Source organism: Bombus flavifrons, chromosome 5, assembly GCF_040668555.2.
Source record: "Bombus flavifrons isolate JBK064 chromosome 5, iyBomFlav1_principal, whole genome shotgun sequence".
Lineage (NCBI taxonomy): Eukaryota > Metazoa > Arthropoda > Insecta > Hymenoptera > Apidae > Bombus > Bombus flavifrons.
In genome coordinates this window covers 9,154,242-9,181,764 of record NC_138446.1, presented here as the reverse complement: position 1 = coordinate 9,181,764, position 27,523 = coordinate 9,154,242, and the positions used below count along the sequence as shown (strand labels likewise).

Here is a 27,523-nt window from a genome sequence, read left to right as displayed (position 1 = left end):
AAATCTCGGATTCTATTAACGGAGAAATTATAACGGATTGACGGACGCAGGGAATGGATGCACGGAACGGATGGACGGAGCCGCCTTGTTGTCCCGCGAAAGATTTCTCTTGAATCGTAAATACCGATCAGTCGCTTTACCGGTTAGGCCTCACGTTGCATGTTAAACCACTTCCCGGTGCATTCGCAAATTGTACCGCAGTGACATAGTGGAAAAACAAGGTGGAGGCACAGTGGTTGGGGAGAAGAGGAAAAGTTTTACGCAAGATGGTCAAGGTGGAATACGTTGAGATTCTTCGTACGAGAAGAATGGAAGATTTAAGAGAGATTGCCATCTGAGGCTGGTTGTTTCTTCGCCTTTTTCAAATGAGAACAAGATTGCGACATAAAAATTGCAGAAAGAGTGTTAGGTAGGGTCAGAGGTTGAGATTAACGATGGTCATCGATGATCCACGTTATTAAATTGGCGTATCAAAGGAATTGGATAAATTAATAAAATTAAGTTTCCGAAATTTAAACTGACTTATGATCTATGGATTTTATATTCCGTAATATTTTAATGTTATTGGAATTATTATTATTATTGGACTATTTACATTACTGAACATATTGCAACATTTTTAGAATTATAAATATTTCCTAACACGTATGAGTTAATGAAAATGATACACCTCAGTGTCGACTTTTTACGAAACTTTTTAAAGACATCAAAAGAAATGATCAAGGCATGCAAGGACGTGCGCTTTAATTAAAAGTAACGCAACTGTAATTATAGTCTGAAAGCAGAGAAAATGAAAAACTTTGACTCACCCTTTGTAGCGTGCGTTGATATTTCTGCAACTTCTTCTCGTCTCTAATCCTGCGAACGTTATCAGAACATTGTTAGAAATTAATTGTCGGAACGTCAGTATTGTGAAAATATAAAATACATTATTCTAAAAGTGTATTGTATACGAATTATGATCCAAAAGAAACGACCAATGATCAATCAACTCTTTAGAAAAAAAAGTTGAGAAACGTGGAGACTCGACAGACATCTGGCAAACATGAGATCAGTAATTTGGCGTGGCAAATAACGATAAATTTAGGAGCAGATTTTATTTTGTTAGAAAATGAAAATTGTCCAAGGTACACGTATTATAGAATCAGTAACTCTTAAATTCTCTGCTACAACTAAAAGAATGACAAAATATGAGAAAGAAATACATCCCCTTTTCATCTCATTTGTTTTTCCAGGTTCAGAGAATCATGTGTTTGGTTAATTACAATTTTGTAATTAAAAACTATCTTTGACAACAAAACAGACAAATCTATGACACTATCCCCAAATTAATATATATCACGATAATAAATTAAAAAGAAGCATATTGTTTTCTGTGCAAGATATGACTAGGACGTCTTTAAAAATCAATGACCAATCACAAGGAAATTACGACGATAATAATTTTCATATAATTTACAAATGATTTATCAAGGTTATAACATGGTATTGTTTAATTGTCATACAAGCTGTGTGGTTTATAGAAAATAATTGCGCTTATAGGAAGAGCACGTTTCGATATCCTTTCATCATGTACGAACAAACAAATTATGCACCGTCGAAAAGAAACTATCGTACTTGCGATAATAGGAACATCAACCCAGATGGTACTTACGAAATGAATACTGACAGAAATTTGTTTGTTTTGTATTCTTTCTATATTATCTCATATTTATCTTTTTCTGTTAGAAATTACTACAGTTTATAAACATCCAGATGTTACTTATATCTGTGAATATATAAAAGACAAATTCTATTTTGCAACGTTATACAACGGTCGAAAGGATGTCAAAAGTACATCTAATATCCATTTCTTTACAATCGATGACGAGCTGATTTACAATAATTTTTACTACGATTTTGGCCCTTTAAACCTCGCTTGTTTATACAAGTAAGAATTTAAAATCCTTTTATACTTCCAAATAATATTTTCATATGTCCCTCGAGTATTATTTTTTTATAGCGTCCACCATATCTGTAATAATTTATAATTATACGAAAAAAAACAAAATTTGAAATAATAATTTCATAGAATTATTTGTCTTATAATTAAGAGAATTTGTATTTAATTATACTGTTATACAGATTATACGATATTATATAGCTTGTATAATTAAATAAAAATAATTGAATAAAAATTCACAATATTAATTAAAAAGAAATAATTGTAATAAGGTTGAAAACATTGGAACTACTATCGGATCGTAATACTGTTAATAATGTTTTTTACAGATACTGCTGCAAAGTAAGTAAGAAGCTCGAGAGCCCAGGAAATGAGCATAGACAAATCGTGCACTATACATCACAACGAGATCACAAAAGGGCAAATTCCGCATATCTGGTTGCCTCTTACGCGGTATTATACCTGAACAAAAGTCCAAGAGAAGCTTACAACATTCTTTTTATGGGAGGTGAAATTCCTATAAAGCCATTTCGAGATGCCTCTATGGGATCAGCAATTTATAGTATTCATTTGTCAGGTGACAATTTAGCGTGGAAATTATAAACTGGAAAATTAATTCTGCTAATTGAAATTAATCTTATATAATCTATTTTATAAGAATAGATTGTTTGAACGCTCTTAAAAAAGCAGTTTCTTTCGGCTTTTTTAATTTCTGCGACTTTGATGTGGTTGAGTATGAAAAGTACGAGGACATGAGAAACGGTGCTTTGAATTGGATGGTACCACAAAAGTTTCTGGCTTTCGTTGGTCCAAGCACGGAACCAGGCACACCTTATCATCCACCTGAGTGCTACATTGATTACTTTTTAAAGAACGAAGTCACAACCGTGATCAGATTGAATAAAAAAGCATACAGTGCATCGAGGTACAAATCTAATCCATAATCACAGAGTTCTTAATAATTTCAACTGATGATTTTCAAAAATTCTATATGATTATCTAATTGTAGAAGAACTACATTATTTATTGCAAATATTGACTATTTCCTAATCTTTAAGATTTATTACTCTATTAATACTGAAAGAATTATATTTCCCTGAAACTCTTAGAAATTATACGGTTACATAATTTGTTATGATTCTAAGTTTAGAATGAAATTAAAGTGATGCTTTAAAAATAGATTCACCGATGTAGGGATCACGCATTACGATATGTTCATGCCAGACGGCACGGTACCACCGAGAAGAATACTGAATGAATTTTTGCAACTAAGCGAAAATACCAGCGGTCCGATAGCAGTTCATTGCAAAGTTATTTGAAGTTCTTTAAACAATTTTCTAATCTATCTTCAAATTTTATTTATTTTATTTACTATAAGAATAATATTTCAGGCTGGATTAGGAAGGACAGGTTCATTAATTGCCGCATATTTAATAAAGCATTATAAAATGACGGCAAGAGAAGCTATTGCCTGGATAAGGATTTGCAGACCTGGTTCCGTTATTGGACACCAACAAACCTGGTTAGAAAATATAGAGAAAAATTTGTTGAACGCTGGTCAACAATATAAGTAATTCATATTTCCCTTATTAGATATAAATAGTAATATTGCAATAAAAATTCTTGATCATTGAATCAAAAAAACAACCTTAACCCTTTAGAAACTAATAGGACAAAATATTTCAAGATAACTGTTAGAAGGATCGCTGAATCTTTATAATTTGTATATTTCTGGCATCATTGAAGTTTATTAAAGCATAGGATCTCGTTGTAAATTGAAATTATTTCATTTTAAAAATTATATTTAATTTATTATTATTATATTATCCCATTATATTATTGCCGTATGTTATATCATTGCATTTATTATTGAAAGAAAATCCGTCTCGAAAGGATTAATACAGAGAGGAATTGCCTTTCTTACTATTAATTTTTAATGAAAAATAAAAAAGGAACACTTGACGTATAAATAATATTCAGTACATACCTATATACATCATGGTGATGTATTATTCGCAGACTGAAGTATTATGGCGATGGTGATGTAATATTGCACCATAAACGCGGAATATATTCGATCGCAGACAAGTTGGAAAAGAAAATACACTACATGCCTGATGGAGGGTGCACAGGTAGGACTTTATGTCTCTGCCTAAAATCATCCAATGATCGTATAAGAAAAGAGTATAAAAGCGATAGAATTTTTTATTAGAGGCTAGTAAAGATTTTACCTATGAAAATTGTAATTTTCAATGCAGCTCTTGTATCGAACATCTTCAATTTTTGCTTTGACGAGAAAGTGATGATCTAAAAAAAGAAAATAATTAGAGAAAAAAATGGTGAAAAATGTTAATTTTAAATTAGGGTTAGGATTACATTAAATTACGGTGGAAATTTTTCAATGTAAATTTGTATTGTTTCAGAACCAAACTACGATAGTCTGCCGATAGAGAAAAAAGGCAAAACGAAATTTACGAGAATTTTAGGTATTTATTCAATATTTTATAATTTTCATACTTTATTTCTTAATTTTTAAAAAACACAAGTAAAAAATATGCTACTATATAACTGGAATAAAGTAATATATATATGTAGTACATTACACTTTTTAACAAAGTATTCTTTTCTGATTGAAAATTGTGTATCTAAGTTAATTTCATGTAATTATATCGAAATTTTAATAAATCTTTGATAGTCTAGCATAGGTCTGCTGACCTTGAAAAACTAACATATAATAGTTTGCTCTGTTACATTACAAAGACTATTGAATTATATTATTATACTTTTATACAAACCATAGTAGTTGAAATCCTCATTATGAAAGAGTGTTGGCGTAATTTGTAACGTAAAATTAGGAAAAAATTCAAGAGTACGTCGAAGCATGCAGGAATGAACAACCGCCCGCCAAAACTGCTTCAGAAACATGCTCGCGCATCTCAATTTCGATTACTAATCGATCGAGATTTCTTACTACGTAGAAATATATATACAATTTTAACACTTATGATACCTTAACGAATGAAATAATCATAGAAATTGAAACAAAAAATTAGTACAAAATGTATTTTTATAAGATTTCAACGTAAGAGGACATTTATTTACAGAACAATCATTATCAATTTCTTGTCGATTATTCAATACTTCATATCTATCGATAGCTGCGCGCGCAACCAATATGAATTGGAATTAATAATGAATCGAAATTAAATTAAAATAAAATTATTTATGAGAACTGACGACTCAGAAAAGTAACAGGGAATCATTAAAATATGTTGCAGCGAATATTATGAGTTTAAAGGAAAATATCAATAAAACAAGTTTTCGCGCCAATAGATCTCACACCGAGCATTCTGCGCGCGCATCCAATTTCGATTAGTTTAATTTACAATTTCTGACGTGGTGGTAGTTTTCTTTGTCTTATACAATTTTCTTGTTATTTATCGACATTACGACGGAACTTGAATTATGCAGTCATTGTAAAGGTATCTTTTAGTGCATGTATAGAAGGTAAACTACAAACTTGAAGAATATAAAAAAGAATTTAGGCTATGTACCTAATCTACATCGTTGAATAAATAAATAAATTTTGTCCTATGCTATGCAGGTATTATAATACAATTTTTTTTCTTTTCTTGCCCATAGGAAAATTAAGAAATTTCCGCGGAACAGACGATTCAGAACGAACTCCACAGAAATACAGGGCTACGGATCCATATATTATGACACAAGGAGATAGACTGAACGAAATCAAAATGAACAAATTCAAACCATCTCGAACTTCAGAGTCGCGACAAAAGAATTGCATCTCTTACGGATTGGACGCTTTGAAAAACGCGCGTCGAAGGAAATAAGTAAGTAAACATAAAAGAAAAGAAATTATTTTATTTCGTTCAAACACGAAATTTACTTCTTCCTAGTTTAATTTGAATTATAATTGAGATTTTTTCATATCATACAATATATACAGGGTGGTTGGTAACTGGCGGTACAAGCGGAAAGGGGGTGATTCTACGCGACTTTGAATTTTCGCTCGGTACGCATGCACTTTATCACGTCTCGTTATAACGGATCTCACTGTAGATCGTTGTCTCGATATTCTATATTTTCGACTTCTTTTTTCGCGTAGAATCACCCCCTCTCCACTTGTACCACCAGTTACCAACCACCCTGTATATATTCTTTTATAATTAATATATAATATTAATTATATATAATATAATATTAATTAATATATAATATTAATTAACATATATATAATATATATATATATATATATATATATAATTTTTTGAAAAGAAAATACACGAGGATCAGTAAAGCCTGAAAGAAATATTGAAGGAAAAATGATTTATAGAAAATTTTTTTACATGATTTTATAATCCATTCAATACAAAATGATTCGTCCTTGTATAAACTAAATAGAGAGATTTCTCGGGAAGAATTATCAGAAATAATTATATAGAGAATACAATTTCTAAAAGATCCACTGATTTTCTCTTCCTCTGTGTTTTAATCCTACCTTTTCTTTTCTTTTTTGAATATTTGTTATTGCATCGGTGAATGCTTCAATGAAGATTGTTTAGAGAATTTTATGCTCTATATATTTACTTGAAAATAATTTCCACGCAAAACTGTTTCGACAAAAATCGACAAAAACGGGAGATATTCCATCAAAATAGGATTTTGAGAAACAAGAACAACTGCAGATCAACACGCAGATCCGCGTCTCTTAAAGCTTGTTTTGTACAATTATGCGTCAATTAGCACTTTTCTTCAACAACAATATTTATTCCATCGCTTTCACTTTTGAATCGCTATCGAATCTTGATATATATATATACATATATATATATATTGAGATCATTCGATATTTCAAGTTTGAACTTCAAAGGAAATATCATCTGTGTCCAACGGTGGAAACAGAAGGGTACAATTTACAGTGATTTATATCATAATTCATGGACCACAAAATTTCTGCTAATTCGGTAAACAGGAAGGAAAATCGTCACGAATCTGTGCAGTTAAAAGTGACAATCAAAGTAATTCATCGTTCATGCTTCGCGCTCCAATCTCGAACGCGTTCTTTGTTATTTATATTTTACGATTATTACTCATTACAGATCTTATAATCGCTGTAGATTATCAACTATCAAAGTTTATACGATACATAAAACATATTCGCTTTTATACCCTATGATTAGCAGGAAACAAGTTCATGTAGGGTATATACAATTGTGCAATTTAACATCAACGTGAAATCTCGAATTTATAGAATAGAAAAAGAAACGAAAAAAACTTTCCTTCTGGCATCGTAAGCTAATGACAAATTCATGATATAGTATTCCATATTACGCGACTAAAAGATTAAAGACTACTTCAGTTTTGTGAGTACACTTATAATCACAAGAACTATGTAATGCCACAAAAATTGTATAAGAAAGTAATTAGTTAATTATCCTTTCTCTTTTTCTTCTGTTCTTTGTTTGTGTTAATGCAAAGAAGTAACTTATTTAAATATTGCAATTTAAATATTATATAATGTATTGCGCTTTGAATTTTCGTCACGTATCACAATGATCAGAGTTTGATAGATAAAAGCGTAAAAAACAGGCCATGAATTTAATTCCTCCCGTTCTGATAAATACTTTTTTTGTTATTCAATGTATAGTTTTATCATTTTTTGATAGACTTTTACAGTTTTACATTCAATTCTGCACAGATTGAATGGATAATGCCATTCTAATATGTATAATATATATTATGCCTATTAATTTGTGTACCCAAAACATCGCTTTTGAATCATCATTTATCTTTTTTTGTTTCTATTTGTCTGTTATCTTAAACACGCGTTAAAAAATTTTGGTTTCTCGAAAGTTAGATATCATTTTTTTTACTTGCACTAAGCACATTATAATATTTTACTGTCATGTGTTATTAATCATTACTGTCGTTATAATTATCATAGGTTTATCATTAACTATCAAAATTCTTATTATCCTTTGAAACTACTCCCCTCTCGTTTTTTTTTTCTTTTTATTATAGAGCTCAGATATTACAATATTCATCGCTCACGCAAGATCTTTTTTTTTTAATTTTTAACTATATTTAAAACTTATAACCAAAAGATAAAAACAGTATATTAAATATGATATTATTGAATATTGCAGACACTTGTACCCCTTAGTTGATCGTCTTTTTGCTTTTTTCATGATATTTATTCCTTTTTTTTGTTTTGTTTTGTTTTATTTCTCTGGGTTTGGATATGCCAGGAAAAAAGATTTATGTATATTGTTACAAGCAACAGTACATGATATTCAAAATGATATCGCTTGATTTTCTGAGCTTGAAACCGTCATTGCATCCTTCGTAATCTTCCTCTCTTTTTTTTTTTCTTTGTTTTTATGTAAAGTCCTCACGATTTCAATGTTGTTACGTTAGTGTTAAAAAAAAAAAGAAACTGCATCAGGATTTTGCATGCATTTGCACTCCCGTTACTTCTTTTTGCATCATACAGTCTTTTTTCAAAGGTGATGTTATGCAATTTCCGACAGAGTTGAAACATGCCTATTTTTTGTTTGTTTTCATCTTTTCAAAAACATCATTCCATTAATTGCTCCTCAAAGAGCGCTTTATAATGCACCATATTGTATAAATTATCAAGGTCACACAGCTCTGTATAAAGTTACACTCGCGATGTGTTGATTCGCCATAACTTCGACGATCGCGTCGCGTATACCATAACAAAACGTACACCCAAATGGATTTGTTGTGTTCGTCGAGGAAGCACGGTTCAATACTACTGGCCGTGCACTAGCCTTCAACTGTTCGCTTATTCTATCCCATTTCGTGTAGGCAGTGATCTAAAAAACAAACGATCGTTGAAATTATCTTAATCTCAAACACTTATCAAACATTTATCAAAGACTCGTTGAAGCTGCTATTATTTGTCTTAACATCTCTATACATCTCATTCAGAAATATATCGTACCGTAACTGGAGAAGGGGAAACATCTATAAGTTTCCCCGATTCGGTGGAATTATTTTCTGGTGGAAGAGTTAAAGAAAACTCGCAACGATGGTACATGTTAAAATTATAATGCCCCGGGTAATTTGTGTGTAGCACAAACTTCTTAACACATTGGGTTTTGGCATCAAATAAAACATCCTACAAAAAATGACAGAATGTTTAGATATATATTTATTTCGATTTGCTGATTTACTTTTTTGAAGTATGGAATAGTTATTAAGAGAAAAATGTACCAATCCTAAAGTAAAATAGTTGTAGAAGAAATCCGAACGTCTTATTTTATCGCGTTTGTGTGCGTGAGGGCTATGAATGCGCATCTTATCCTCGGCTTTGAAAAAGACTCGAGATGGTGCTCCCAAAGCACTCAGCACATCTTCACAAGTGTCACCAAATAACACCTATAATTGCATATATCGTACAAAAAATAAGAATGCAGCATACAGCAAAGTTTAATTGTTATAGATTTAAAAGTTCTCTCATTGCTATAACGATCATACAGCTCACTTTAAAGGGCACTTACAATGTTTAAAGAAGTTTAGACTATACGATACTTTGGAATAAAAATTCTACTACAAACTAAATTATAAAATATAACCTCTTTGGTTAAGCAGCGTTTTTTTGGCTCCAGTAATACCCTTGTTACAGAGCTACCTTCTGTGAAAAGGTGCAATCTAAGACCTCGTGTACGCATTTTGTCTCGCATGACATCTGCCTTTTCTAAATACAAATTGTTATGATAGCAAACCTAGCAAAATGTGATTATGTAATATTAATCTTGCTTAGATATTCGTATATCCTGTTCTATACACCAGCAAAAAATAATTACAAGTGGTAGAGGTGGTGGTGGTGCCTTTAAGTTGTGCTCATCGCTTCCACCTCCAGCACCCATGTTACCAACATAAATAGCTGTTTTTGCCACAAGGGGAGATGTTCCATTTGGGAATTGCAATGATCCTAATCCATGTGCATATCCAGGTTGGAACTTTGAATCAATGGGGAAGTAAAACGATAGTCCTCGAAAATTTAACACAAATACCTAAAAACCAACATTATTTGATTGCACAGATTTTTACTAATCGTTTACATAAATGGAAACACTATACTTGTTTATCACTATCGTAAACACCAGGATGGGTTGCTCCAAATGAATGTTCAATCTGTTCAATAGATGGCAAAACCTCTGGTGAATTGAATGGCAAACCACAGTATTTGAGTTTAACTAATTTCATGTTATAAATCTCAATTATTTTGAGCCTTTGCACCACTGGGTCGAATATAAGCCGAACTCCATCATGAGGTAAGTTTATTACTAAATCTACATCTAAAGGATTCTGCATGTGTAAAACATACAATTTAATTCCACATTAATTATGCAGAAGTAAAGAATACGATAATAACATATAAATCTAATTTTTATCAATATATACTTACACTATCACTATAAAGTACTTGTACTCCCCTTATAATGCCCACTTGGGATTGTATTATTGATACAGATTGGGAAAAATGCATGCCTGTAAGAATAACTCTTTTTTAAAAGTAGACCACACATTATCGTTATTTCATGAATTGCTTATATTAAACTATATGCGCATCAACATAATTATTTCAAATAATATCATGACTCTCATTAAACTCATATCTATTTATAAAGTGATATCTTATTAAAGCGTCAATTTCCAATTAATTATTAGCCAATTAATTGACAATCCAGCAGCAAAAGTCCAAATAGCGAGGCAATACGTGTAAACAATTACATAATAAGCAACAAAATATTCATAATGATCACCATTTTCTTTGTTTACGCGCGATTGTCAAACGAGGTGTTTACAAATAGAATGAAATAGCAAAGTACGAATGCTGACATGACGACAACATCAATAAAGTTCAATTTGAAAAAGAGGAGAGAGTATAACGGAAATTCTCTGTTCGTTTTCCAAATTATTATGAATTAATTTGATGATCGCAAAATTACGCGTAATACGACGTAGCCGCGATACATCGCGAGTATTTCGTCACTTGCCTAAAATAAATTCCCACTGCTCGCAGCCGAGGGATCTTTCGGGCACTACCTCGAGTTCCAACATCTCTAACCGATTCCTTTTGTTATTTCCCTTACTTTTATAAATTAAACTAAAACAGAGTGCACCACGCGTCTCCAAATATCATGAGAACTGCGTTGTTCCTTTGTCTACGTATCGCACTGTTACTAATCACCAGATAGCCATATTGCTTTCCTAAACAATAAACCTCAACACTCTACTCTCACTGCTAGCAAACTGTCACCGAACAGCTGATACGTGCCGCGAATTACGTGAAACAGAATCAGACTATCGACTGTGTACGGAAATGTCGCCATTTCGAAGAAAAACTTCGTTTCTTTCGCTTTAGATGCCGCCACATATGCGACTCCGTCGGCTAAAATTAGTAGCGCGAATATTTGAATTTTGCTTCAAAAACCTTTTCCTAGGAACAACAAAAATTTGAATTAACAATAATTACTTTGCTATTTATTCAAGATGTTTAATTTTGTAATTTTAATGTAGACGATGTTACATTATGTCGTAATATATTTGTTGTTTAAAAAAATGTATATCGACATTGGAAAATTGGAAATATTGATTGAGAAGTTTTATGTAATTATACGAGTTGTAAATAAAGCATATACGAGAAAATGATTTGATTTGTAAGCGTATTACGTATTATTTTCATTGATCACATGCTAATCATGTTGACGTATCTTTTCTTCATTCGCGCCGCGATACCAATCACGTGTACAGATGTTTCCAATTACGAGATCCGCATTGTAAAACATGCCTGAGATCTTTCTAAATTCAAATTTAATTTAGTAGTAAATATTTACTCTTTTTCTTATCTTTTTTAAATCCTTTTACATTGTACGAAGACGTAACCAGATACGTGTTGATTTCGGACAACCGGAATTATGTTTCCCTATTTTAATAATTCCTTTCTTTTCGAAATTTTTTCATTTTATTATATTCCAAGTTTCATGAAGTTGAACGAAATAAATTTGGAATAATAGACAAGATTCTTAATAAGCAGACAAAGAAAACTCGATTTAACAAGTTTGCAATAAAAACGATACAACTTCCCTTTATTGTAAGATGTCGGGGTTAAAGATCATAGATAATAGAATCTTGTATTCTTTGTTAACCCACGCCATGGGGGGTTTTACGATCGTGAATACACGAAAAAACTTTCGATACAACAATTGGAAATCTTAGCATGAAAGAATCGTTCCAATCATACTTTGTTACAATAGAAAAGAAATGAAAGAAGAAAAGATATAGAAAAATTGCTCGATTATTTACAAAATACTTCGATTCTTCATAAAAAGAAAGAAATAATATGATGTAAACAAAAAGCTTCTCGATTGTAAAAATTCATTTTATGGAAAATATCAAGGTTTGTGATAAATATGTTAGAAATTTGAGAATGTAACGCAAAAGATAGTCAAAACATAAAATAATCTTTCCTGAGATATATATGACGCATTCTTAATGAAAATCATCCGGATAACAAAGTGCGGTCTTAAGATAACAGTCTGCGAGAGATTCTGCCTACGAATTGACAAATTAAAAAATATAAAGATCATGTGTATATTTTATGTGTGAATTAAAAACTGTAAATAAAAAAATAATCTTGTTTAGACTGTCCTTTATCGAAGCTTAAAATTTTACAAATGCACCTTTTTATTTTTATAGGAAGATCAATGTTTCTACTCTGATACAAAGAAATTTCTAACTTTCTACTGAATAAGTAGTAGAAATTATAAATCTATTTGAAATCAATATCATCGTGAGATAACGAATTTAGATAAATTTTGCGATCAACGTGAATCAAAATAGATAAACCTTCTTTTTAATAACCCAATAAAGTATAGTTACAAAAGGCAGCACTGAAACACTTTTGCTGCATAAAACCATTACTACAATAAATATTATAAATTTATCCGAAACTAACTGTCATCGTTAGTAAACAATTGAGATAAATTTATCATTCTCTGAATGAATCTCAAAACCAAGCAGAATACTTGAAAAATGTGAGTCGTACCTACTTGGTAAAGTTAAGAGAGTTACACTACATCGCCATTACAACAGAAATATTTTCATCTTATTGTTACATTAGAAAGATATTTGAAACTATAATTACTATTATTGGTTGAAACTACAGATAAATTTATCGGTCGGCTGAAAGAATTTTAAAACGAACGAAAACATTTGAAGAATGTGAATAGCACTTGGTAGAGTTACAGGTTCTAACAAAACGCCATTGTTACAATTGAAATACTTTTTCCTCGTGAAACGGTTGTTGGTGCATACATCGTGCAGTCGTGCCCACCGTGTTATGCAATCAATTATGATAACCATATCATGCGCTACACAGTCGAGCCTCCAGAAACGTCAAGCCACGCGTGACTTTTCTGCGAATATGTATGCGTTCCGTATTGTGTATATTGTATATGTTTATGCAAAATATATCGATAACTCTGTGACACCGGGTCGAAGCTATCGAAGTCTAGAAAAATATGAGAAAAAGATGAAAAGGGGAAGAATGAAGGCGATAAGAGGCAAGCGATTTCGAGGAATTCATTCGAACCAAAACACAATGACTCTTATTTCAATTCCATCTTCGATTCTATCTGTCTTTCTCAAGCACTACATTTATTTCATTGTTACACGAAGACCACAAGCAAAAGTGTTGTTATTTCTATACTCAGAGGTAGGATCATAATAGTTATTATTTTATTGAATGAATAAATCTATCACACCGTTCTGAGCCAAAAAAACCTTTATTGCACGCGCTTACAAAAACTAGGGATAAAAACAAAAAAGCATCTTAAGCCTATCGATTAAATCTATCGATTGTAACTAGGACTATCTTCTAGTTACTATTTCTTATAACTAACGAATCTGCATATGGATGGCGAGCACGAACTCACGTTGTCATTTTCAACAAAAAGTATCTTTGTTAATTTTCTAATCTTAATGTCACTTTATGACTAAAGGAAAATATTTTAGCATATAGTAGATAAAAATGGAAAGAACCTATTAGATTCAAAATATAGTCGATGAAGATTTATAGGAACTAAATATATAACAAACGATATTTTAATATTCTCATGAGTAATGTTTTTACTGTTGTAGATTTCCAAAAGATTTAAGAAAACCTTAGGATACCTACTCAAGTCTGTACTACATTATACAATTAATTTTTAATTATTTTTAGGGAAAATGTTAGTAAATGCACATATAACACAAAAACTGAATAAACATACTTAATTTGGAACTCAAATAGAAAATGAAATTATTTGAAGAAACATCATAAAAAGATTTGGGAATATCTGAATAAAAAGAATACAATTCGACGATAGTTTAAATGGAAAAACTAGAAAAATTGTAATGTAAAAATTAGTAAAGTTTAATATGCAATAAATCTTTACAAATTAATTAACCTCAATGCTGTACTATCGCAAAAGAATCAGAAAAAAGAAATGAACTAGCATACGTGGTAACTGAAAACAAAATAATTAATATTCTCATGTGTTTACAAAACCACTATCAGTAAATTTAATACGAGATTGAACGCAATATATCTATAACTATTTATGTACAATTTTAAAAAATATACCTATTAGCTCGAATCAATTAACACGATCGCTTGACAGGACAAGGTCCACGGTATCAACTTTACGAAAGGCTCAGGTAAACAAAGTACGCATATCGATGTTACGTCGTACAAATGTCTCATCTTGATCTGTAAACATTTTTTTACTAAAAAGATCCGGCTTCATCGATGACTCTTGACATAGGATCTTTGTGGATCGAGAAAGAACGTTACCAAAACTATGGAACTGTATCTACTGAACTACATATACATATAACTGCAAGATTGTGAGGAAACAAAATACAATAAATAACACGTTCAAAAATCACATTATTGTTTACCAACTACGTATCTGACTAATACGTAAACATCGATAAATGACATGGCAAGAGGACTTTGCAACATTACAACATTATTTTTATTAACACGGTTCAATTTTGTCGTCTGACTCGAAAAATATTCGTCCGCTTGTAGATACCTTTCATGAATATTATCATGTTGTTATGTGAAACATTTTGAAATTTCATGAATATTATCATGTGTGTTATGTGAAACATTTTGAAATTTCATCAACACTGCTATGTGACTCAATTGGTATGATTGCATTTGTATTTGAAATCAATCTGAAAATGTATTTTATTACTCTCAATTACCCTTTGATCTTTTTTGTTGCAGTGAAATATTTATCAATAAAAATGATGGAAAAAGTGATTAAAAAAAAATTCATCTTCGTGCCTGTTATCTTTCTTTATTTATGTTTGTAATTTGACTGATAAACGATATAAATATCGTTTAGATTTCTATATAAATTTCTGGGCAATTCGTGCACCATTCGAGACTTGTTTACATACTTGTACGCATTAGATCAGCATAAGCGAGCTACTACTTTGTCGTTAAGAACCTTTCTTTGTCTTTCTCTGCTCATCTCGATGCATCGATGAATAATCTTCGTATATCGCGAAGATAGAAAAGAAATTTTGTGACGTTAATACGTAGCATTTTATACGAGGGATAAGAGGTCGATCAGCAAGCTTTAGCTGTTCGGAGAAAAAAATTTTCTTCGATAAAAAAGGAACAACGTGCACGCAACGTGAGTGGCTGAAATACAAAAGCTGTTATCTCTACTCAGCTGAAAAAGCATTCGGTCATGATCCTTTTATCGTTCCCGATGGTTTCGCGAGATTCTTCGTGTTATATTCCGTGGTCTGGCTCGCGCAGACACGCAAACACCACTGGGCTAATCATTAATTAATCGGACGGGGTGAAAAAAAATGCTGGATGTTGATAAACTCGCTGAATGTTACCTTGAAATGAGACATTAGCTAAATAAATCATTGCAACAAAATCATGAAGTATACGATTGCTGTGTTTGCAGACAGTTGTACTTATAAGCAATTTCAATTTAACTCAGTTTCACTTTGTTTGAGAGCTCGACTCAATGCAAATTAGATTTAGTTTAAATCGATTCAGTATAACTGATTTTACAATGTAATCGATTTAAATTAATTTAAATTAGTTTAAGTCGATTTATTTCCATCTAATTCAGCTTATGGTATAACTTAGTTTAATTCAACTTTCAGTAAATGTTAACTCAATGTAACTCAACTTAACATACCTCAAACTGAATGTAATTCAGTTTAAACTTAATTTAACATAATGTAATTTAATATAGAGTCAGGCTAATCCAATCTATTTCAATTTGATGCAATCTAACTTAGCTCCAAAGTTAAATTAATTCAACATGATTAACCTTGACTCAACTTCGTGTGAACAGAATGTAACTCAGTTTGTTTCAAAACATACGATGCTACCTCGTTTTCTGATATTTATAAAAAAAGGAATTAAATAATCGATTTATCAGAGGCTGACTTGTACCAGAGATATAGGTCACAAGTATGTACATATAAATAAATACGATGTTTAATGTCTGGCTTTCCTTGGGGGAAACCTTTAAAACTTTTCTGTCAATGATTCTTCCAGGAAATTAATCGTTCTCTGGATTGATTAATGGCAATCCGGGTCCGCAAAGTCCAAACAAAGTGCGATGTTGTTCGAGAAGTCTCTGTAAACAATAATATTGTATAAATCGCATATAGTGGACAGCTTAGATCAAAGTACAATGCTTGAACATAATTTCTTTCTCTCAGTAATCTCGCCTCGATGTTGTCTTTCTCCGAACGTTGGAAGAGCCAGCTCGATCGATTTCTTCTATATAATCGATATTAATTCACGTTTCTTCAATTACGTGTACATACTATTGCATCAATATTACGTTTGCCAAATTATTATGTTGCTGAAGATATAAAACATCTCAATACATGTAATATAGTATCTAGAAAATGTTATTTAATAATAGAACTATCGATTTTTACCGCGTACCTAAATATATATTAAAGACGATTATAATTAAACGGTTCTATTAAGGAAATGAAATTTTAACGAGATAAAATCCTGTTAATGGATTGAATGTCTAATAATAAAGTTGAAATAATATTTTGATTCAACGGTTCATTATGGAAAAATATTGTAGATAGAAAAATATTATAGTTATAAGTGACATAATGAAAGAAAATGGATATGTACGATCAAAAGTCAATATTAATTTTATCAGAAGTTATTAATATTCTTCATTATTATAAAAACAATAATCGCTAAAGAAAAAAAAAGTCATTCATAAGAAAAATACGATGACCAAACGATCGCAATCTTTGTTGATGAATTTATCATGCTCAGCTGTAGCAACTCTCTATTCATTTTTTGGTCCCATTATAAATGAACATGCAGAATGCATCTCGTTGCCTGTAGTCTGGTCCGTAGTTCACTGTCTGACCGCGATAATTCGCGAATGCCACATTTTTCGCGATAAAGTATGAGGGACGACAAAACCTATTGACATGATTTAGGAAAAAATATATTAGACTTTATTTACCATCGAAAACGCTATTTTATCTATTTTTCCATCGTTTCTTGTTATTAAAATTAAAGATCATACATTCATCATATTCATAGTATACGTTATGTTGACAATAAACTTTCATACTTAGCCGTATATTTAACAGTGAATTTCGTATTTGCGAGGAATTTCAATGATTGGTAATTAAAGAAAGATGTATTGGACCGAGGATGAACAATTTTTAATTATGATTAATTTGATACGCAATTCAAAACTAAATATTGTTTTTGGAATAGTTATCGTAATATTTAATAAGAAAATGATCTAAATCTGTAGCGACTGAGCCAGAGGAAAATTGGAATTTTTCCAGTTTTAATCTTTAAAATAGAAACAGCGACGATTAACATATTCACCAAGGCAGCGATTACATAGAAATTATTAGGTGAACGCTCTATTGATTTCAGAGTTAATAGAAAATCCTATTCTATTCACTGTTCCTTTAACCAATAGAAAAATCAGTTATCTTGCAGATAAAGTGCCAAGGACGCTGGCACGAAGAAAAAACGATTTAACATTTGTTATAAGATCGTTTTAATTTCATATCATTAATTATATTGCCAACTTTATTAATAATTTATATTAGCTACCATTTAAAATTGGACTTTTAGACAGATATACAATTATGCGATTAATAGTATTTGATGACATTAGAGAATATTCCGTTCTCTATTGTGCAATTGGAAGTTTCAGTAAAAATTCCAGAGAAGTTTTTTTGCTTCACGTTATCAGAATTGATTCATTTAGGACAGCAATTCTGACAGTGTTCTACTGCTTATACTTTGAACTACATATTATCCCATCGATTAGATACGAACATCACGATCCACATCGATCCAACGTTCATTTATAAGCAATTTAATTGTTCCCTGGACGAGCTGGTACCGTTTGAAACTGGCGGAATTCTAATCGACTATTGTCCGGTCGAGCAATCGTTGGATTTTATTGATCTTTACGAAACAGAAAATATATCGATCTATCTAAATATTTTGGCGTGCCGTTCTTTATAGGAAATTTCTACATTTTCCTAATTTTTGAACAATTTTATGGACTTCAACTACAGTAATCAAATCACGCTATCGTGTATTCAGTTTGTCACACCTCAGTGCAAATGTGTCGAAATTCGAAATCATTTTGAGCACGCACATTTCAAAGGCTTTCAAGTTAAGGCAAATTTAAAAATATCCGTAAAACTTGCTCGTTCGTTATTGTTAAACGCTATTCTTGAAAATCTTAATTCTCACGACTTTTTTTAATACTACAATATAGCAAGTGTTTTATTTACATACAGTTAATTCTCTCATGCGACTACATATAATAATCAGAGTTTTAATAATTCAATTTGTCAAATATCATTTCTCCAAATCTCAATTTACTCAGTATTCCAAAAATATCAAACAATCTTTATCTCTTATTTTCTTTCAACATTCATACAACATGCATTCGACGCATTAGCGCAGATCAATGGTAAAAAGTCGCTCGATAATCGGGGATAACCCGATCGATCATGAATTGAGCTGTTCATCGATCTTCCTCGAGGTTTTGATAACGATTCTTAACAATTCTTTTTCATATGTAATTTTAACTTTTTAACAGCTTTATATATATAACCACTCTACAATTCAGTGAAGTATAAATCATTAAGAATCGGAAATTTCATTACGACCTAGTAATAATAACTTGTTCAATTACAATGATACATATACGACACGCAACACGGGACCTGAAAGATATCGACAAAGGAATCATAATCGCAAAACCTATGTACGAATGATACTTCTACACCTCAAGATACTCCTACGAAACGCTTACAACGTTAAAACAATCCTAAGCTCAACGATATACACCAATGACCGCCGCCAAAAAATACTTGATATTTACGATCTTGATGCTACGTCGTTTCCACTAGACATAAACAAAGTTTATTATTAACCGTTTCCCGTGACGATATTTAAGCCGTACAAAGGTACTCCGTTCAGATAATTAAAAGCGAAAGAGCACATTGTTGATCTTTCGCGATGTCGCGTCGCGTCGCATGCTGCGCTAGATAGAGGAAAGGGAAAGTGTTGGCGCAAAAATAGAAGAACGAGTGGCGGGTAACGGTTTCAATATAAAACGACACGGCCACTGCAACCGATTTCGTTTTAATGCAACGCGTGGGCCGATCAATCACGGTGCCGCGATTACTTTTACTTCGATCGACTCGCCCGGGTGCAGTGCATTCAAAACCGTGTAATAGTGCGTTATGTTCTTCTTTAAATAGTTCATTCCTTCCTTTGTTTCTAAGTGTCGTCGACCATTACCGCTAGCTTCATACATCGGCCGCTACGAATTCACGGCTTGCTACTTGCTAAGTACCTACTACTACATAAAACCTCTTCGTATGTTCACCTCAAGACGACTTTAAGGCTGTCACCAGACTGTCACGAGATAGAGAATACAGAAGGCTCGATCAATCACGTTCGACGTCTTTGCTCCATCAATCGCCTCACTGTTCGCTCGATCGATAGACGTCGGAGGATCCTGAAGAACATCTTCTTTTCTTCTCAAAATAATAATCATCTTTTAAATAATCTTACGTTTCTTCATAATTGAGATTCTTTCGAAGTTCTTCTAAAATCTCTTCAGCGTTTATCTTCATTCTTATAAGGAAGCCAAATATCGAGGATCTTCCTTTAAATAGTTCGTTTAAAAATAATCTTACGTTTCTCGAGAATCGGTAAGAAGCAGATTCTTCTAAAATTTCCACGGCGTTTCCCTTCGTTCTTATAAAGAAGCCGAGTATCAAAGATCGTTTGAGATCGAGTCTGGATAGCGACAATCGGCAAGGCGAAGAACCGCGTCAGCAGCGGACTGACCCAAAGTCCGTCGTCGATTCCGCCGGCGTTCCGCATCGATCCCCCCACTTTGTTCACCGGAAGTAGATACAGCCAATCCCCGGGGCAAATCTCTAGGGTTCGCGCAAAATCCTTGTCGATCGTATAAAAGCGAGCAACACAGGACATGTCGCCGAGAATCGATCCGATACGCTGGTCGAATCTTGCCAGCACCAGTTTCCGCACTTCAAGAAGCTTCTCCATAGCTACAGCTTCCGTCAGAGGATCGTTGATCGGCAGCCCGAAGAATCTTCGATATTTTGGACCGATCGATAGTGTTAACGTCTCTGGGAACAAACAGAAGATAGCAGGATTCGCGATTTTGAGCCAGCGAACTATTCCAAACGTTGCAGAGATGCCGCACGCGATCGACGTGTATTATCCGCGGTGAGTATGATATTCGGATGAAGAAATGTCATCCTGGTTGCGTTTACAGAATTTGATGATGAGCAGTGAGTGTTTTGGGAGATCGTTTGCTGGTTGGTATTGAAGGGAACTTGAAATTTGTAGAAAAGACCGTTATTCGATTCCTGCTTTTTCTTTCAATGGATGTTTGAGTTCATTTTTAGGAATTTTAATGAAATTGGAACATTTTTCAATTGGAGGGGAAGATGGAATTATTTGGTATTTTCTTCTCTTTTTTTTTTTTGTTTTGAAGAATATTTGAGTTGCTCTTTTAAGGTGAGATTACTTGATTTCTCGTTTTAAATTGTTATTTAAAAGTAGATTCGTCGAGGAAAAATTTCAATAAAATTTTGAAATAGAATTTAAATAGAAGAGTCTCTTGTGATCATTTGATATTTTTTATTTGAGATAAATAAGACTAAATTGGATAAACATTTCGATTAATAACGTGTGTGTTACAAAAACGTTCAAGTAAAAGTTCGAAACATTGTGGTTCGCAATATCATAAAGAGCTTAAACATCCTGCAGATACGATTCAAGTATCACGCAAAATTATAATACACGTCCTCATAAGTATGCATAACTAAATTATATTATTTTTAAATCATTTCTAAAAGAGGAATCAATTTGGGTCAGAGACTGGAAAAGTTCCGAAGCGATTGCTGCATAAAATGATTCGAACAATAAGAGATAGATATGAAACTTACTATTAACATAGAAACTATTCAGTTGACTCTACTTGACTGCTATTGCATAATGTATCACAATATCCAATACAACAGCATCATCGTTGCACAATTTGCGTGCACTGTTTGTTTACAGTATCATTAATGCTATTTTTCTATAGAAAACAGACATCACCTTTTATCGTCTGCGACTGACTTTTGTTTTTAAATAGTGATAATTATACGAAATAGGTTTTCTAAATATAGTTTAGTACCGTCATAGTGTTTACGGAATAACTGAGATAAAACGATGATGTTTAGTAAAGACAACGCAGAATATATTAATATATTAATTAACTGATCTGCCACTTGCGGAAACTGACGCACCTTTAATTTAACTTTATTTAACCAATAATTTAACTTTATATTTTATTATAAGATTATTACTATTTACATCTCAGTCAATTTTTATTTTCGAAAAATTGTCGTTTATTTAAAACTTTTTTTCTCTACTTCTCTGTTACGAATATTTTCTAAACGAATATAATTTCATTATTATCCTTTTATTATAAGAAATTGCTTTTAGTTAGACAATTACATTTTCTTTAGTTGACAACTATTTTTAAATAACGAAGCTTCGATGTTGCTTTTCGATGTGGACAAATAATAGTTACGTCTAAAGTATTCGTCATGCTTTTACTTTTCTTTTAACAGAAAAGTACTCCATAGTGTCTACTCTAAACTATGTATGTTCGTCGAAGCATGAAAATTTTTTAAATGCAGTTGCAGCATGTACTTATAAAGGCAACAGGTTTGCCGGTAAAAGGAAAGGGTACATTTTCATGTACGGTATGCAACAGCATGAAAGTTGCGAGATCTTTTTCAACATCATCAATGAAAAGTAAACGGGTAACTCTCGATCATACTTTGATCTATAGAGACAGGCTGTTACTTCACGAAATATCGCAATGAAAAATAGCAATGTAAAAATTCATTTTTTCCTTTAATCAATGTTTCTATAGTGATGAAGTAAAAGTCGACATGTTATTAACAGACACTCTGTAAGACGCTCTATATAAGATTTGTTACGCTGATCGAAAGCTAGTAATCAGGCTCTTATGCGTTAAGTAGAGTAACGTAGAGTACTTCGAATTCATAGAATGAATATCGCGAAGGTAATGCGTTAAAAAATATTAATATCTCGCAAAAAAATGTACTTATAAAAAAAAGTAAAAGGATTAAAGGAAAGATATAAAAATCTAAGCATTTGAATGTGAAATAGTTAATAAGCGTTAAGAGTATTTAAATTTTCATTTTATTTTACAGAGTGTCCACGTTGGTCACCAATGTGGCGAAAAATCCATCCATCAGCAACAGTTACGATTGTATAGGGAAGATACCGTTGCTGAATACACTGACAGAACCCCTTGCTCCAAAAGTTTGTTCATACGTCGAGGAATGTGCATCCCTTTGCTGTCCTAAGGACATTTACATTTGCGATGGAAGCGATGCAGAATACGATCATCTGTTGAAGCTTATGGAAAAGAATGGAACAATATCGCCTTTACCAAAATATGAAAACTGGTACGTGTTTAATTCATACGAGAGCGTATAACATTTAGGAAATTCTTTGAATACGTAAGTTATTTTGAGCAGTCGTTCTTTGGACATTTGCCAATATTTTCTTAAATAACGTCTGTCTTATAAGGATTTGAAGATATAATTGAGCAACATAAGACTTAGGAAATTTTCAAAATACTTTTCAAGATATGAGCTAGTCATCAAATAAAAGAGAATAATGACAAATATATAAATAGATAGTATTGGTAAAATAGCTGTGAAAGGGTAATTAAAATGCGAATGTTTAATCCTCCATCTGCATAATAAGTCGTTTTCGACCAGTGATTCAAAGTGGTTTTCCATTTTTTCCATATCTGTTTTTGTTTAAATTTTGCTTTGCTTAATAAAATTAAGGTAACGTGTAACAATAAAAACTATTCAATGATATTTTAGAAACTTAGAAAATTATTTAAGAATTTTGGGGATCTTTTTGTAACTCAAAAACCTTAAAAAATGCTGCTTGGACTTGCTGTTAAAGGACACAGTATGCAAACTATTTTTCTATGCTCTCAAAATTCTAATGAAAACTCCGTAGTTATTTGAAAGGGAATTTTCAATGTACATAATTAACGTAATATAAATTGTACTTTTAGTTGGCTTGCTAGAACGAATCCAGCGGACGTAGCGCGCGTCGAGAAATGCACGTTCATCAGCACCGACTGCAAACGCGATACTATTCCTACTCCACGTAACGGTGTTACCGGAGAACTAGGTAACTGGATTTCTCCGGTTGACATGGACAAAGCTATTCTTGAACGTTTCCCAGGATGCATGAAAGGTAACTCCAAACCTTGAAGAAGTACATCTAATTCCTTAACACATCCGAGACCGGCATATTTTGCTAAGATTGCCCCTATTGGTTTTACCTAATTTTGGAACAAACGATTATTTTACACTCCAAACTCTATTTCATAATTCACTTTTCTAATCGAACAATTATTTTACTTACAATCCAAGGATTGATTGATAATCAAGCAATAATCGATTCATAATCAAATACTGATGTCGAGATAATCTGAGTTAATCAATTTAGTAAATAAAACAAACTTATAATTCCATTTTAATAATCCAGGTCGAACAATGTACGTCATCCCCTTCAGCATGGGTCCAATGGGCTCACCTCTGTCAAAGGTTGGAATAGAGATCACAGATTCCGCATATGTCGTCTGTTCCATGAGGATAATGACCAGGATGGGGAGAAAGGTCCTAGAAACCCTTGGCAATGAAGATTTCGTCAAATGTCTGCACTCTGTCGGTGTACCAAAAAGCGACTCCAAGGTTGAAGTTAACTCTTCCTGGCCCTGTGATCCTGAAAGGACCGTCATTCTTCATAAACCAGCCAAGAATGAAATAGTTTCTTACGGTAGCGGTTATGGTGGCAATTCTTTGCTTGGAAAAAAGTGTTTCGCTCTGAGAATTGGTTCGACTATTGCTAGGGATGAAGGATGGTTTGCAGAACATATGCTCGTACGTAACACTGTATAATAATTCGCAACTTTACCTTGCATGTAATATGTTGAGACCTTTAAAGGCAATTGTATCAAAGATTAATTTTACAGAGATTACTATCATATAGATTAAGAACAATTATCTCAAATACTAAACTTCGTTTCTAATATAAATTAAAAGCAATTGTTTTAAACACTAAATTGATATAATATAGATTAAAGTCAATTTTGTGTATGTCTTAAATATCAAGACTCACAATGTAGATTAAAGACAATTGTCATAAATATCAAAACCTATACTTTAAATAAAAGTAAAAATTTTTAGTTTTTAAAATATCAAAGCAGTGACAACTTCACTATTACTTTTATAATCAATTTCAATCGTTACTTGGCACTTGCAAGTACATTAGTCGCTTAAGATTCTGTATCAGTTACCTTTTGTAGATACTGGCTATCACAAATCCAAAAGGTAGAAAGCGTTACATTACTGCAGCGTTCCCCAGTGCTTGCGGTAAGACCAACCTAGCCATGATGCAGCCGACGTTACCAGGGTACAAAGTCGAGTGCGTGGGAGATGATATCACCTGGATGAAATTCGACCGGGAAGGCAGACTCCGTGCTATAAATCCAGAAAATGGATTCTTCGGCGTGGCACCCGGAACCAATGGCGCTACCAACCCTAATGCTATGAGAACTATCTTCAAGAACACTATCTTCACCAATGTGGCCGCAACCAGCGACGGAGGAGTCTTCTGGGAGGGATTGGAAAAAGAAATCAGCGATGACATTGAAGTAGGAATTCATTATTACGCATGAAAGTATTTAAAAAATCCTTATCATTAAACTGCGGATGTTTTTCTATTTATAGGAAATTTAAAAACTCAACATTTCCTAAAACTTTCCTAAGTAAACATATTTGTATAGATCACCGATTGGCGAGGCAAAAAGTGGACCAGAGGATCCAGGACCCCAGCAGCGCACCCCAATTCCAGATTCTGTACACCAGTCAAACAATGTCCTATTGTCGATCCTGCTTGGGAAGAACCAACAGGTGTTCCCATCGATGCTATTCTGTTTGGAGGACGAAGACCAGAAGGTATTCCTCTTATATATCAAGCTAGAAACTGGCAACATGGTGTTTTCATTGGAGCTTCGATGAGGTCTGAAGCTACTGCTGCAGCGGAACATACGGTACGTAATAATTCGAAGAAGAATCATTTGAAAAAAGATCATCAAAGAATTATTTTATACTAAATTGGGATCATTATTTTTTACTTATACAAAGTACTTCATTAACCAATTCGAGACCGGTGACTCAGACATTGTTAAATCATGCGATCCCTGATTAAACTAATGATGACGGCTGATCCATGACTGAGGACTTAACGCATGGGTCGTCTGCAAAGATTTATATTGTCAGTAGACTACGAATTTCTGTACATACATTTATGAGAAATTTAAAGATGTGAAAAAGCACACAATGTAGAAATATGCAAAAATATGTATATAAAATATCAAAAATACAGTACCTATTATGAATGAAGTGAATCTCTGCTTAGATTCCATTTCTTTTATTTGTGTGTTCATAAAAGTCTGAATTTGAATAAATACTCAGTCTAATTATCAGCCAATTTTCGATTGCAACTAGAAAATTATTGTTAGAATACGCTAGTCTCGAATGTATTGAGAAATTTAAAAGGAAGATATAAATTCTTTATCATGCTTCTCTATTTCAACTCTATGTTGAGAAACTAATTTGTATAACAATTGATAATCAGGACAAAGCAATCATGCACGATCCGTTTGCTATGAGACCCTTCTTCGGCTACAATTTCGGACATTATCTCAATCACTGGCTGAATATGACCGAAGTGAAAAATGCCAAGCTACCAGCTATATTCCACGTGAATTGGTTCAGGAAGGATGCGGATGGCAAGTACCTTTGGCCAGGATATGGCGAGAACTCACGCGTCCTAGACTGGATTCTTCAAAGGCTCGACGGCGAAGACGTTGCGGTAGATTCTGCCATAGGTTTATTACCAAAATTACAGTCGTTCAATTTGGAAAACTTGAAGGAGAATATAGATATGGAAGAATTGTTCAGTTTACCGAAAGATTTCTGGCAAAAGGAAGTTGAACACCTTAGGGAATATTTCGATGCGCAAGTAGGCGATGATTTACCTGCAGCCATTCGTGAAGAGCTCGATCGTCTCGCTTCTAACGTGGATAAGCTTTAATCCAATCGTTTGATCCTTAAATATCGTGGAAAATTTGAGTAACATCGATATACATCTAATTGTATTTCTTTTCTTTTTTTTTTTTTATCAAAAGTAAGGTACTTACAACGAGGACTAGAGAGATTCTCAAATTAAGGATCATATTAAAATTCAAATTGAATCCGTACAGAGATCGTAGACCGTACAGAGATTAAACAGATAGTTGTCAGGTTTTTTTATTATATTGAACCTAAACGTAGTATTACGACGATTTCTACTTGAACGTCGAACATAATTGTCATATTCATTAAAACATTTTTCTTTATGTTTACTCTTTCAAACAAATGCTCTTTCTTTACACTTTACAGTATCGTTTTTATTATAAGAAAATACTTTTTAAAAGTAAGAACAGATTTTTTGTAAGGAATCGCGTGTGAGGATAATAGTGTGTAAACTAGCGAAAAAAGCAATTTGTAACTTAAAGAAAGATATGTATTTTTGGATATGTATTTTCTAATAAAAAATTTTAAGAAGATAATAAGTTGTTTCACAGTTCTTTTTAAAGCTACTCAATTCTAGCTATTTATCTGGAAGGCAATATTTGGATGGATTTTATTTGAAATAAAAGAAAAAAAATTATTTTAATTGCATTTATTGTGATTCAATATTTTAATTGTTTAAATACTATCAGTGAAAGACTTCGTAATTCATATATGTATAAGACATTCAAAATTATACATTCGGAT

General features: G+C 32.5%; 3 protein-coding genes and 1 long non-coding RNA gene across 4 annotated transcripts; 2 read left to right on the top strand and 2 right to left on the bottom strand.

The window, feature by feature from the left end:
- The first annotated feature begins 1,570 nt into the window (after positions 1–1,570).
- On the top strand, positions 1,571–5,793 carry LOC138179802 (dual specificity protein phosphatase CDC14A). Its single transcript, XM_069112945.1, has 8 exons — positions 1,571–1,646; positions 1,729–1,930; positions 2,215–2,514; positions 2,601–2,867; positions 3,123–3,252; positions 3,334–3,512; positions 3,962–4,074; positions 5,585–5,793. The coding sequence occupies exons 1-8, from the start codon at positions 1,571–1,573 to the stop codon at positions 5,791–5,793; spliced, it is 1,476 nt and encodes a 491-aa protein (XP_068969046.1).
- Positions 5,794–8,538: 2,745 nt separating this feature from the next.
- LOC138179771 (PHAF1 protein CG7083) lies at positions 8,539–11,289 on the bottom strand. The gene is made up of 8 exons (XM_069112906.1): positions 10,993–11,289; positions 10,401–10,483; positions 10,073–10,300; positions 9,796–10,005; positions 9,565–9,714; positions 9,203–9,367; positions 8,931–9,107; positions 8,539–8,802 (listed from the first exon to the last, which is right to left on the bottom strand). The coding sequence occupies exons 1-8, from the start codon at positions 11,054–11,056 to the stop codon at positions 8,605–8,607; spliced, it is 1,275 nt and encodes a 424-aa protein (XP_068969007.1). The 5' UTR covers positions 11,057–11,289; the 3' UTR covers positions 8,539–8,604.
- An 8,460-nt stretch (positions 11,290–19,749) lies between these two features.
- On the bottom strand, positions 19,750–20,389 carry LOC138179931 (uncharacterized). The gene is made up of 2 exons (XR_011173162.1): positions 20,252–20,389; positions 19,750–20,089 (listed from the first exon to the last, which is right to left on the bottom strand). It is a non-coding gene; the product is annotated as an uncharacterized LOC138179931 (long non-coding RNA).
- Positions 20,363–27,318, top strand: LOC138179906 (phosphoenolpyruvate carboxykinase [GTP]). Its single transcript, XM_069113170.1, has 7 exons — positions 20,363–20,810; positions 22,820–23,077; positions 23,707–23,891; positions 24,186–24,580; positions 25,006–25,353; positions 25,486–25,752; positions 26,340–27,318. Exons 1-7 carry the CDS (start codon positions 20,551–20,553, stop codon positions 26,796–26,798), a joined length of 2,172 nt encoding a protein of 723 aa, XP_068969271.1. The 5' UTR covers positions 20,363–20,550; the 3' UTR covers positions 26,799–27,318.
- Positions 27,319–27,523: the final 205 nt, after the last annotated feature.

Excerpts from the sequence above, each read along its gene's own strand:
- LOC138179802 (XM_069112945.1), top strand. The coding sequence starts at position 1,571 with ATGTACGAACAAACAAATTATGCACCGTCGAAAAGAAACTATCGTACT. Across the intron at positions 1,647-1,728 it reads TAGGAACATCAACCCAGATG|AAATTACTACAGTTTATAAA; the intron begins GTACTTACGAAA and ends TTTTTCTGTTAG. Across the intron at positions 1,931-2,214 it reads AACCTCGCTTGTTTATACAA|GTTGAAAACATTGGAACTAC; the intron begins GTAAGAATTTAA and ends AATTGTAATAAG.
- LOC138179771 (XM_069112906.1), bottom strand. The coding sequence starts at position 11,056 with ATGTTGGAACTCGAGGTAGTGCCCGAAAGATCCCTCGGCTGCGAGCAG. Across the intron at positions 10,006-10,072 it reads TTTACGATAGTGATAAACAA|GTATTTGTGTTAAATTTTCG; the intron begins GTATAGTGTTTC and ends GTTGGTTTTTAG. Across the intron at positions 9,715-9,795 it reads CACCACCACCTCTACCACTT|GTTTGCTATCATAACAATTT; the intron begins GTAATTATTTTT and ends ACATTTTGCTAG.
- LOC138179906 (XM_069113170.1), top strand. The coding sequence starts at position 20,551 with ATGTCGCCGAGAATCGATCCGATACGCTGGTCGAATCTTGCCAGCACC. Across the intron at positions 23,078-23,706 it reads TTACCAAAATATGAAAACTG|TTGGCTTGCTAGAACGAATC; the intron begins GTACGTGTTTAA and ends TTGTACTTTTAG. Across the intron at positions 25,354-25,485 it reads AAATCAGCGATGACATTGAA|ATCACCGATTGGCGAGGCAA; the intron begins GTAGGAATTCAT and ends ATATTTGTATAG.